At 42.4% G+C, this 13022-nt stretch overlaps 2 protein-coding genes across 2 annotated transcripts in view; one reads left to right on the top strand and one right to left on the bottom strand.

The window, feature by feature from the left end:
• Positions 1-2074: 2074 nt before the first annotated feature.
• Positions 2075-3611, top strand: adi1 (acireductone dioxygenase 1). Its single transcript, XM_079573826.1, has 4 exons — positions 2075-2312; positions 2514-2633; positions 2816-2995; positions 3442-3611. Exons 1-4 carry the CDS (start codon positions 2190-2192, stop codon positions 3556-3558), a joined length of 540 nt encoding a protein of 179 aa, XP_079429952.1. The 5' UTR covers positions 2075-2189; the 3' UTR covers positions 3559-3611.
• Positions 3612-3663: 52 nt separating this feature from the next.
• trappc12 (trafficking protein particle complex subunit 12) overlaps positions 3664-13022 on the bottom strand; it is a 35619-nt gene continuing 26260 nt past the window's right edge. The window contains exons 6-12 of the mRNA XM_079573916.1: positions 12309-12421; positions 10939-11011; positions 9534-9607; positions 8311-8409; positions 6779-6882; positions 5759-5846; positions 3664-5674 (exon numbers count right to left, since the gene is read on the bottom strand). Of these exons, the coding sequence (XP_079430042.1) occupies positions 5432-5674; positions 5759-5846; positions 6779-6882; positions 8311-8409; positions 9534-9607; positions 10939-11011; positions 12309-12421 (794 nt within the window). The 3' untranslated portion in view covers positions 3664-5431. The remainder of the gene's footprint in view (positions 5675-5758; positions 5847-6778; positions 6883-8310; positions 8410-9533; positions 9608-10938; positions 11012-12308; positions 12422-13022) is intronic.

Below are 13022 nucleotides of genomic sequence, written 5' to 3'. Positions count from 1 at the left end.
TGTCTCAAAGTTGAAACCGCCCATCTGCATCCATCTGTGTTTGCTTGTCCATTAGTTCTGATGGATGAGAGATCTCTGATAAAGGTGCTTTGGTGAGACGCCGAAAAGGGCATGTTTACCCAGAGGGCCTTGACTGTGGCTCATAAACACGCCATCCTTCTCTATCCAGAAGATACAGCATTCACAAGATACCTGGCACAAAATATGAAAAGTATTTGTGTCCTGGGCAGTTGGAATTAAACTTTGTTTAAATGGCATATCCCTAGCCTATTAGGCGGTGAGTTGTGGTATTTATTGTATTTGTTTGAATGTGGTTATCAGAAGTAAAAGGGGAAGGGTCTGACTTGCTTATGTGTTATGTACAAGACAAGCTCTGTTTCAGTTTCTTTTTGAGTCATTTTTGACATTATAATTTCACACTGTAACTGTGGTCTTCCCATATCTGTTACCTGAAATCGACTTTCATTTATTTAGCACATTTTATTCCTGTTACAATGTCAAGCCTCAAACAGGAAGCTCTACTGTAATAAACAAGATTTACATGTATTTTGCATAGTTTCTGTATAAATGCAACTTGTTTTTCAAAATAAAAGCCTTGCATGTTTTAAAGTGTTTGGAAGCTGCTTGGGGTTCTTGAAAACAGAAGTGGCAGTGAGTGCAAACTGTTGCTAAACATGTTTTGAGTAACGAGCTGCAGATTAGATGTGGTTGGCTCTTGCATGGGAGGAGATTGTGAGACTAAAGGCTGTGGCAATAATGTGTTATGTGTCTTAGTTGCAAAATGCTGTGTTATATGACTAAAGAGTTCATCATGTAGCCTATCTACTGTTTGTTTAATATCCATACACTGCATGTAGACACAAAAGCCTACATTATTTTAGTCAATGATCAGAAGTGTAGTTTCTTAAAATGGAAAAAGACAAAAGTAACATTATGCCTTGGAATGCCTAAGTGTCTGAACAACTTTTTTACTGAAGGAACAATAGGGCTTTGTTAACTTCGGCAAATTAATAATTCACAGATTTCTGTTGCCAAGTAAATCAGCCAGGAGTGGGGTTCGAACCCTCGAGGGCGGCCCAGCATCTCTCGGTCATGTTGATGTGCGAACTCCTAGTTAGTCACGTGCTCTAAATTATAGGTCCACTTCAGAAGTCACTCTGCGGGAGGTGATTGATCAGCAAACAGGAACATGAACGACAAACAAGGGCTTCTGAGGCTTACAGGGGAGTTAGGTAAATAAAGGTAGGTCTAGTCCTTCATCGGAGCGCTGATCTGCTGTTCAAACAGAAACCACTTAACCTCATCAGTTTCCTCATACGCCTGGTTGTGACAGTAGCCAGGGCAGCTTCTTTTTGGACAAACCGAAATCTAAAAACAGCAAAAACAAAAAAAGAATGCGCTGAAAGCATCCTACAATCAGGGTTCTAGCCTTACTCCACCATCCTGTTTGCAATTTCAATCCTTATACAAATATGTTTTATTTTCTTTTGACAAAAGGAATTTATTAGGAAGATCAGTTTTTCTTTACTTCTTTTTAAAATAGAATATTAAAATAGCAGTGAATAATAAAAAAAATAAAAATAAAAAAAAAATAATATATATAAAATATAAAATAATAAAAAAAAAAAAAAAAAAAATAATAATAATAATAATAATAATAATAATAATCATCATCATCATCATCATCATCATTTGATAAAGAACAAGTTACTTTCTTAATCTTATGAATAACACTGCATGCAATTTGAATAAATGTGACACTGTCATATAATCGCTAGGTGGCGGCATTTCATTTCAAAGCACGGGAGAAAGGCGCACTGGATGACATATCATGGATCTATTCACGACTTACGGTCTGCAAGTTCCCGTAGCTTCCTTCACAATAAGAGAATTTAACATTATGTCTTCCCATAGATCATTTAACAAGCAGAAATCATAGGTTATGGAATTATAGGCTGTGCACTTCAATTGTGTTGAGTTTCATTGTTAATGAAACTAATAAGGGGTGAAATAAACATGCTCAACACGCGCCTTTATTGTGTGAAGTGAAGCTGTAATCATTGTAAATAGGAAGCAGCTGGGTTAATGTCATGCGCACTCGTGACATTTGTCTTCCAGGGCACTGGCTGCGCGTTTCAAAGCTTTTCAACTCCTTATCAGTTGCCTAGAAATACGTTAAAGTTGCAGGTATGGGACTTGAGGCCTGGTTCATGGACAGCTCTGATGAAGACCAGAGAAAACCGCACAAACTTGACCCAAACGTGCCAGTGTCTATGGAGGACTTGAAACGGCTTGGTGTTTTTCACTGGAAGGTAAACAAAACATGGGAAACCTCTAATGCAGCACGCTTGCATTGTCCCAGATTCATTTTGAGGTGTTAATTCTCTGCTACATAAATCCAAACATTGCCCAATGAATAGGCTTTTGTGTGTGGAGCAGCTTTAGAAACTAGTCCCCATTTGTAGTTCTGTTTCCAGTCACATTTCTTCTCGTGCTTTCTTTCATGTTCGCAGTTGAATGCTGATTTATATGAAACAGACCCAGAGCTGGAGAAGATACGCAAAGAACAAGGATACTCCTACATGGACATCATCACTATTCATAAAGATACACTGCCCAACTATGAAGACAAGGTAGGGATATGTTGTGACAGGTTTTCAAGTTTTTGCAATTAGTGGGAAAATACTTGTGGTAGCATGTAGTCACAGTTTCATACCTTAGCTCATTTGAGTTCAATAGCAAAAAAAAAAACAGCCACTAAGGCAACCCAGTACAGATGGAAGTCACTCTCAAGATGCTGTGTTCTCTCTTTCAGCTGAAGATGTTCTTTGAGGAGCACTTGCACCTGGATGATGAAATACGCTACATCCTTGAGGGCCGGGCGTATTTTGACGTCAGAGACAAAGAGGACCGATGGATCCGGATCTCAATGGACAAAGGGGACCTGATCACTCTGCCCGCTGGCATCTACCATCGCTTCACTATGGACGAGACTGTGAGTGACCAATAGAACAATGCTGTTGGTGGGGGTTTGTGAACTATACATTGAGTAGGTTTTGAATTGACAGTGTTAAGTGGTCTATCACCTTTTTTTTTGTGAGCGACAAATTATGAACTTTTTTATAAACTTCAAAATCGGACTTGGGCGGAGTACACCTTGGATAGTTCGTAGCCAAGATGATATTTCAACACAAGCAAATTGTTTCCTCCTAACAAATTTACTGACATGTTTATGTTCATACCTCATCATTTTGACTGCAAAGACAAAATGCTGTATAAATGTGTCAAGATACAGTATGAGTTGCTTCGCCAACACGGGAATGAAATTAGACATTTTGAAAGAGAGCTACTTGGAAAGGGCTGAAGAGCTACATGTTTGAAACCCTGGGTGTTGATGCACAGGTCAACTCTTTAACATAACCTTGTTCGTATTTTCCACAGAACTTCACGAAAGCGATGAGGCTGTTTGTCGGGGAGCCGGTGTGGAAGGCCTACAACCGTCCCGCTGAGGAGTTCGACATCAGGAAGAAATACCTGGCCTCTTTACAGGGATCCTGAGATGGGCCGAGAACTGCGTTTCATTTTGTTAATCAAGCAAATATCTATGAAACCTGGTTCTTTGTACTGAGCTTTGAATGGCAATGCGTCTGTTTTGAGTGGAAAGGACACAATGAACCACGTGTTTGATCAGTCAGATTTCAGTCTTGTATCTTCAAATACTTCATTCACAACTACTTTGTATGAATGGATATGAATAATGGTGGTTTTGACTATAGGTGATTGTGGCTTTTGGAGTCATCCTTTACTGTATGGCAGAATACAGTGTGACTTTACTGACAATACTGTATGTAGTGCCTTTGTACTCTATAAGAGATTTCTAAAATTAGGGGTCTTCAACTTGGGGGTCATGAACCTCTGGGAGGTCTGAGGTACAGGTGGAGATGCCACAAAATTGTTTACTTTACTTTTTGACATATTTGATCTTGTAATCACCTGGTCCCAAAACCAATTTAAACATTTTTATACCTGAGACAACAGCCATAATTTGATACTTTGAATCTTAAAATAACAAAAAATGGTACCCACAATTTGTTACTCTGAAAATAAGCTGTAAGTCAACAGTTTGGAGGATCTGGCCTGAAATAGGTTGAAAACCCCTGATCTAAATCACAAGGCTTTTCTGAAAAACAACGATGCAATAAATATGTATTTGTGTTAAATGGAAAAAGCATGTTTATTTAGATTAAAACATGTTTAATTTTCTTATATATAAATATGATTAACACATTAAGACCAGCACAAATCAATAAAAGACGTTAATCACACAATCTGCAATGTACAATTCTGTATTTTACATTTCCTATGATGGATAATGCAATCTCAAGGACTTGTTGACGTTCTCTGTACATGGCTTAAACTAATGATGAACAGACCGCTGAAATTGAGTGGTCTCTGACTGTTAATCCAGTTTTGCAGGTGTCTGCTGCGGCGACAGGAGGAAGAAGCTTAAAACAGGACCTCTGTGGACGTTTATTAGACTTTAAGCGCGTTGAAGCTCGGGATAATGCCCGTGTCAAGTCTCACATTATGAGGCTGAAACTCCCTTAAACCCACCGCCAATCTGTAGTGCAATGAACGGCTCTGAGCTCTGTTCGCCAACTTTGCCTGGATAACTTTTTTCTGTTAGTGCATTTCTGAATAAAAGTATGGTTTGAGTAAATATAGAAAAGTATAAAAAAACACATTTCCCTTGTTATGTATGTATCTGTATGAAGCACGGAGCAGGAGCATTTGCAACAACAATCTAGAAAAAGTGACATTTTAAAATCTGTTGTGAAATAAGGAATATACTGGATGTATTTGAGGACATTTAATAGCATGCACACCATAGTATTAGATCATTTCAGTTTTGCTGAGTGCACTTCCTGGGGGTAAATTATTGAATGGAGTCACTATTGTTATTATGGTAGTATTGACATGATAATTTTACTTAGAGAAGCTTTTTGCAAATGAATACTGAGGTGTGCGCGGCTATTTCAATCACGAAACGGAAAAATGCTTCCTGAATTGGTATCGTGAAATGCAGTCATTTAAAATATGGGCTTTCTACCACAATATGCAGAACATCTAGGCTTTCACCACTACTACCCACATCTTGTTCTGGAAGTAAATTTTCCATTCTTTCTAATCCATGGTGTCAGTATTTCATGATGTCGTCAAGCTTTTGAAGGCTTTGGAAACAAGGGCAGCGATATTACAGAGCAAAGACATGTACATTATCTAGCAGTGTCCTTTCCATGATGACTATTTAAAATAAGTCTCCTGATATGTTATAAGCCAACTTATTTGTCACCTCATAAAAAGAGTGAGCTCCTTTCCCCTCTCTTCGGTTTCTGTATTAGTCGATTCCCAAACAAGTGATGGCCGTTTTCTAGACCAGTTTGAGACATTGGGTGTTGAAGCTATCCCCCTCCCGGCCGGCCACTGCCTCTAGTAGGGCTTGCTTCTTCTGGTTGCTGCGGGAAGACTCCAGCTCGTACATAGTGGTGAGGTTGAAGAGGACGCTCTCGTGGAGGTACTGGGTGGGGTTCTGTTGCACCAGGCCCTCCAGCTGTCCCAGGGATTCCTTGAGGCGGCCCAGATACAGCAAGCACACCGCTGCGTTGTTATTAGCCTAGGAAGGAAAAGGTAGTATTTTAAAGCACAGTGTAAGACACTGGCTGTTAATGTCCATATGTAAAAACACAACAGCACTTACAACAGGGTTTTTGGGGTCTGTCTTTAACACTTCAGTAAACGATGAATGTGCTTCGGTGTAGTTATTCTGACTGAGGTAGACAAATGCTCTGAAAAACAGAAGGGTACACAGATCTTCTTGTCAAAAACATTACGTTTAAAAACATCCGCTCTAGTCGTCATTAACATGCACCATTTTTTCTGCACCTTTCAAAAGAATTATTTAAAGCAACTCCTGTACAACTGAGAGCCGACACAGACAAAGCAGAACTAAGTAACTCATGCCCCTAGAGGCCATAAGCGCCACTGCAGGTGTCGTAGCATGTTTTTTTTTTTTACTCATTAAATTGTCCGTGAGAGTAAATACTACGCTGACAGAAAAGACAAAGGGAGAGAGGGATATTGTACATCCAGCTACACAATGGAGATCATTTTTTTCACTCAAACTTGGCTGTAGAATTTTTTTTTAAGTGGCGCTAGCCCGCAGTTAGCTTTCCCCGCTAGCCTGTTAGCTTCTTTGTGATTCTATAAGTGTGTATTGTGCCTACGACCCAGTGCAGGTAAAGTTGCAAGGGTGGTTTTCTGGCCAGAGACACCAGGGGGAGATGAAAGACCCCCCAATAATCCCATTAACACTTGTATTACCCCCAGAGGGACTATTAAAAGGATTTATATAGGTATAGTATACAAGTTACTTAGCTCTTCTATAAATTAACACTGCATTTAGTGCTTCTGTACACATAAAATATTTACAGTTGTGGGTTTTATTTTCTACATGATCCGCTCCAAAAGTCACCCCAAACTGTGTGATGTGAGCATCAACGCGCCCAGTTTGAGTGAGAGCTCGTGCCTTAAATTTCACATCTCTTCAGGCCACGGCAGCAGAGGCGCGACCCTCCTGTGCTAAAATCACACACCATCAGGACATACAAACCTGAAAAATCCCCCGGAGGAAGTGCTGCTCCCATCGAGCCCAAATTATCCCTGGCTCACACATACACACACACACACACACACACACACACACACACACACATCGTACCTGTTCATCACCATGCACGTGCTGTCACTGGGCTGGCTGCCTTTCATCTGGCATGCGTCCTCCACATCTTGAAAGTAGTTCTCTGCAGTTTTAACATCGCCGATCTGGAGAAGAAAGAGCAAGTAAGAACCTTTAATACATTTGGCTAAGAACAAAAAGAGTAACAATTATCACAAATAAACACAAATGCAACAACGACTTCCCCCAAATGATGATGATGACCATGTAGAAGTTAATAATCAATAATGACTTATTATTGTAAGTGCAATACACTTGCACTTACAAGTGTATTGTAAAGTGCAATACACTGTATTATAAGCTTGACCAGTTGTTGCCTTGGAAGCGAGAATGCAAATGGCCACTCTGACCACACACATTCACGCAATCATTTAATATCCAGAACGCAATGTGTCTTGCCCAATGGGCGAGGAACGCGCTTTGCTATGATCCTTATGGCGGGGAGCTGACATTGCTGTAATACCACCCCCTTGTGGCCAGGGGCGACTCCAAGAGACACTTTGAAGCATTGATTCTAATGAGACTTCCGACTTCCCAAGAACAGCTTAAAAGCTGGGGTAGGTGGGTTTAACCACACTGGTTTTTGTTTATCAGCCAGAAAATTGGGAGCATTTTCAGTGCAGTGACTGGCTCCAGAGCCTGTCAATCAAGCTCTGGAGCTCTGTGGAGGCTCTGCCCACCCCACGAGCGCAAGGCTTCCCACCCTTTTGCCCTTTTAAGGAACAGGCTGCGTAGGAGGATACAGAGCGACCATCAAGGTTCACACTCAGGACCTTTTCAATGAATGGGGCTGAATAGGTATTAATCTACGGTATCTCTAATCATTATATCTATGGTCTTGCCTATGGACACAAAGGCAGTCCCTGGCAAATCAACCGCACAACTGCCACTTGAGAAGGGGGAACACATAACCCACAAACCAGAAAGTCGGGGCAAGACACTTCAATCAACCACATTGCTTACTGCTATTTCACCACGTGACAACCTCTGAGGTTGTTCTTAGTTTTGTTACAAGAACAAAAAAATGCATAAAAAGAAGACCTAATGAACCTAATTGGATCTCATTGATTCTTCTTGTCATAAGAAATCCTGTGTAGAAACTGACAAATCTAATCTATGTTCTTTTTTTATGGTGAAACAATTTCCAAACTGGACCATTGACATTTGCAAACAAAGCAGCTACGGAGACACTATTAAATATCGATAAAATAACCAATCATGCATAGCATCTATAGCCTCTTTAATGCACAATAGGGATAACAGGCTGCAGAAAAAAAGCACTTAAGGCGGCCTATTTAAGGAAGCATGTTAACAGAACATTAGCAGCCGCTTAGCCATCCTGTGTCTAGACATGATGTACTCAGAGACATTGCTACAAATAGGTCACCTGAGTTTTAGCAGACGCACTTATGGTCGATTGTACTTTTATAGCAGAAACAAAATGCATGTGGTAATGACCTATGAGTCTCGTCATTAACCTTTTGAATTGTGTGTCTGTGAGTGTGTGTTCAAACCTGTAAGAAGATGCGCCCAATCGCACTGAGAAGCTGCACTCTCTGCCTGGGTTCGTATTGGATAATGGATTGATAGGTCTCCACAGCTAGAATGTAATCCTGAGGTGAAAAAAACAGGTATGGATTTGAAAAAGTTAGGCGAGGTGAAGCCAGGTAAACAGTGGGATGCAGGGGCAGGTGGAGGGCGAGCGGATTTGGAGCTGCGTGGTGGTGAGAGTGGGCATTAATCAAACATATGGAGTATTAGCAGGGCCAAAGTGACCCCGCTCCCGCACCTCCACGCTGCGCCACTACACATCGCTCAAGCTGTGACTGGACTGCTGAGCGGGCCCAGCCAAAGAGGTCACCCGCAACAGAGATGGGGGGGGGGGGGGGACGTGTTTACTGCATTTTAAGGGAGTTTCAGAGGCAATTTCACACTTTTAATGAACACATCTGAGTATGAAAGACTTTTTAACTGCTCTAACTGGCTTGGAGGTAATTGGGCGCTTAAGCATATCTAGTCATAACTTATTATGGATGTAACTTTTACCAATTACAATTTACAAATACATAAATAAACATAATATTGTGGAATCACAGAAGGTAACTGGAACAATGCTACAGTGAATGCTTGTAGTAAGACCACATTTATCCAGTGTCATATGAAATACATATCCACTACCTATCATCTTTTGTTTATTGCATGCTATGCTCTAATTTGCATTATTGGAATGCTATTTATTCAGAATGAATTTCATTAATATTTTAAATGTTATAAAATCAACATCCTTACCCAGAATATAAACCCACAGCTCATTGGTGTTGCTCCAAAATTGGTGCCTCAACAATAACAATGTCGAGTGATTTCCTCTGGCCAGTAGATGGCACTGTGGTTCTCTGTGGCAGCCCAATAGCCATCTCCACCCCAACCCCTCTCTCTCGCTGCACATTTCTCTTGTTCCCTCTCTCACTGACCAAGAATCCAATTAGTGGTCAGTCTGGGGGGATTTCACTGTGAATCCTCCACCAGGCTGGCATCAGAGATCTCAAAGTCTCCCCTCCCCTCCCCTCCCTCCCTCCCTCCCTCCCTCCCTCCCTCCCTCCCTCCCTCTCTCTCTCTCTCTCTCACGCACACACACACACACACACACACACATACACGCATAAGAACACGCATACACATATATTTGGGCCTGCACAAATACAAGGACGCATTCCCCCAATGCAGTAGCCCCACGTACCTTCATCAGCAGCAGGCAGTTGGCCATGGAGTACATGACCCGGCTGAGGCGAGACTTCCACAGCTTCAGGGACGCTGCAGAGAAACAGTGCACACAAGGGGGTTAGAGAGCCATTATTTTTGGACGACTTCCTGGCTTTTTTTTTTTTTTTTTTCTTGCATGCTTAAATTTTGGGCGTCCTTATAACGTCACCCGATATTTCCACTCCATCCATCCTTCCCACAACCCCTCCCCTACCCCCCTTTTCCCCCAGTTTATTTTAAGGCGAGGTGGTGAGGCAGGAGGAACACACTGCGGCACACTCTCCTCACTCAGACAGTGAGCGTGTGGGGCTATTAGTATGCAGCGCTGCACATGTGTGAGAATCTATGAGTGTGCCTGTGTGTGTACATTGAGGGGGGGGGGAAACAGCTAATCACTCAGTAGGGGTCTGATGTGCGAAGGCAAGGCCCGAGCGTTATTGACTTGACTGTCTGTGGCTGTGTGCGTGGGCAGAGAGGAGAGGCAGAGGGCACAACCATTACGCTGCTTTTAGAAAAAGGGGGGGGAGGCAGCACCAGCTCGCTTCACACGCATCACACGGACGTCACCCGGCCAATTTTACCCAATTATAAGAAAAGCATCACTGCGCATTTAAGCTTCACATCTGCAGTGTTGTTAGTGCCCCCGGATAAGCTGATTAGAAAAGGGGTCTCGGAGTATATTGTAAAATATGTGGCAAAAATGACTGGACATATGTAGGACTATGCAATATATTTCAGATGCATTGATGTAATAGAATCAGCAAAGACAAAGACATGTTGATGATTCTTTTAAAAGCTGTTGTAGCTTGTTTATAACAGTCCTCTATTTGTTTGTTATAAAGGATTTGTGGCCCATAGGCTTCACTATACAGGACAGTAAGGGTGATGAGTTGCATGTATTCCACGTTTTGCCTTGTTGTCCTGGTTTACGTTTGAGAAGGTTCAAAAATATGCAATGTCAAAATTGTTGTGCATCAAAATAATTAATTAATTAGCATACATAGAAAGAATGCCTTAGTTATATGGCCTGTGGCATTAGGTGCGTCAAACCACCTTATTTCCGCGCCCCAGCGGTGCAGATGTGAGTGGATTGGATGGGATTGATTTGTATTGATCTGGGTGGCGTGAAGGGCTGGGGAGACCATTTGATATTCAGCACGAGAACCAAAGCGGTGAGGCGCTAAACACTTCGAGCGCCGCATCGGTGTGTGTTTGGATTTGGAACGGTTCCTGCTGCAGTCCTGCACCAGGTGTGTGCTCCTGACTCAATATCTGAATTACCCACTGGGCGCACGACCTCCCTCTCCTCCCACAGCGTGATGCAGTCTGGGCTGGCGGCCAGGGCGGTTGCCAACTGTCTGTGTGAACGTGCGCTTACTTACCTTGCCTATTCTCCTGTGTTAGCGTGATCATGCTGCCGTCCTCCGCCAAGCCCTTCTCCAAATTCTCCAGGATCTGCGTGAATGGAGAGAAAATAAACATCTGTAAGGAAAGCTGATGTCTTTTGGATTAATGTATTGTAATGTGGGATCTACATAGGAATTTGTCTGGAGTAAATTGTGTAATTAAGATCCCCCTTCCCATTCCTATCATTCATGTTTGTCTTTGTGATTGCATTCATACGCCTCAGCTTTATTCAGTTAGATCAGTGTTTCCCAACCAGTTGTACGGTTGAGTGTATTTGAGCACTTAGCAGGAGGTACTTGGCATTATTTCAGATTAAAAAGCAACGTGAAACTTTCGGCTAGTGTTGGTGGATCACCAAACTACGAATAATGTCAGGGTCCTGAGTATGAATGGATGACTCAAGGGGTATGCGAGACAAAAAAGGTTGGGAACCACTGAGTTAGATGAAACCGATCCCAAGGCCTCGCCCATAAACCTCTAACCCTCCACCTTAACCGAGTACATTATCTCTAGTTTAGAAGTGCCCAAATCTAAAAGCTTTTTGTCATGTTTTTGTCCGATTTTTGTCTCTCTTTAGTCACTTTCTTGTTGTATTATTGTTGATTTTCTGGCACGTTTTTGTTGCTTCTTTGTTGCTATTTTTTGTAACTTTTTGTTGCGTCTCTGTCACTGTTTTGTGACTTTTGTTGCTTTGTCATTGCTTTTTAGGTCATTGCTTTTTTGTTGTGTTTTCGTCACCTTTTGGTCACATTTTTGCTACGTGTTCATCCTCGTTTTCGTTGCTATTATGATGCTTTTTTGAAAGAAGCTTTTAGATTTGGGTGATGCCAAACTGGAGAAAATGTGCTCGGTTGAGGCGGAGGGTAAGAGGTTAACTATGGGCCTTGAAATGACTAAGCAGTGAAAAGTTAATATGAAAACTAAAATACAGTATTATGCCCAAAAGAGATGTTTTTTTCTCAAAATACTAACACGAGTTCTTCTTTGCTATTCACTCAGTTATATACAGCCTGACTCCCCTCCCCTCTTCTTCCCTGATGGCACAGGCATATTCCAAGATGACAATGCCAGGATCAAGATCTTGACATTGCAGAAGCTCATTAAAACAATGCCACAGCTAATGCGTGCAAAACTTAAAGTGGTCCAACAAAATATTAAAGCGTGTGACCACATGTTTTTTTGGTCAGGCACTGAATAATTTTGATGCTGACAATATTGAGGTTTTCCCCAAGTTAATACCAGAGCACATTTAGAGATGAGGATTTCTACGAGTGTACTTGTCTGATTGTGACTATGCATATCGTTATGCGTGTCCAGGGGCTGCCGTCGTGGTGTGTATACTAACAGTGAAGCAGACAGTTCGAAGATTATGCAGCCGGTCGAGAGCCTCCTGGGGCTTGGCCAGGTATTGTGGGAGCTCCGCGTGCAGCAGTCGCATGGAGAACGGCACCATGGAGCCTGTAGAGGGAGAGAGAGAGGGGAGGGGGGAGTGGAGAGGGTGTGAGAGGCAAGGAAATAGGAACCAGGGTGGGATGAGGACAGAGCCGGGGAGAGGAACCGGAAAAAAAAAACGAAAAAAGAAAAAAAAAAAAAAACATTGAAGGGAAGGCGGAGAGAGACGAGATGAGAATATAAACCCATCCACCCACACACAGACTGCACACAGCCCTGGAGGCAGCAACCTACAGATGGCATTGAGCTACGTATGGCTGCTTATTAAACCCTCTCATCTCACTGTGAGCGCGCGCGTGTGTTAAGGCAGCGCCATCACTCATGTCTGTGCCTCCATCATTCACACCGTCTACCGCCTCTCCCTCACATCCGCACGCACACGGAGACACACACAGGTGCCCAAAACTCAAAAGACATATCACCGAGGAAGAGCCTATATCGAGGTGAGTCCCAGGGCTTTGATCAGACGCTCTTTGATACCGCCATCAGATCTCGGGTAGCTGGTCCGTCTGCGCCGCTGTACAGGTATATCTCTATCCCCCCATCTCCTCTGCTCACTCTGTTCTGGATCCATAACACAATTTGGCCGCACCGACAGTAGCTTTGC

This window comes from Gobius niger, assembly GCF_951799975.1.
Source record: "Gobius niger genome assembly, chromosome: 16".
In the NCBI taxonomy this organism is placed as follows: Eukaryota; Metazoa; Chordata; class Actinopteri; order Gobiiformes; family Gobiidae; genus Gobius; species Gobius niger.
This window is presented reverse-complemented; position numbering and strand designations above follow the sequence as displayed.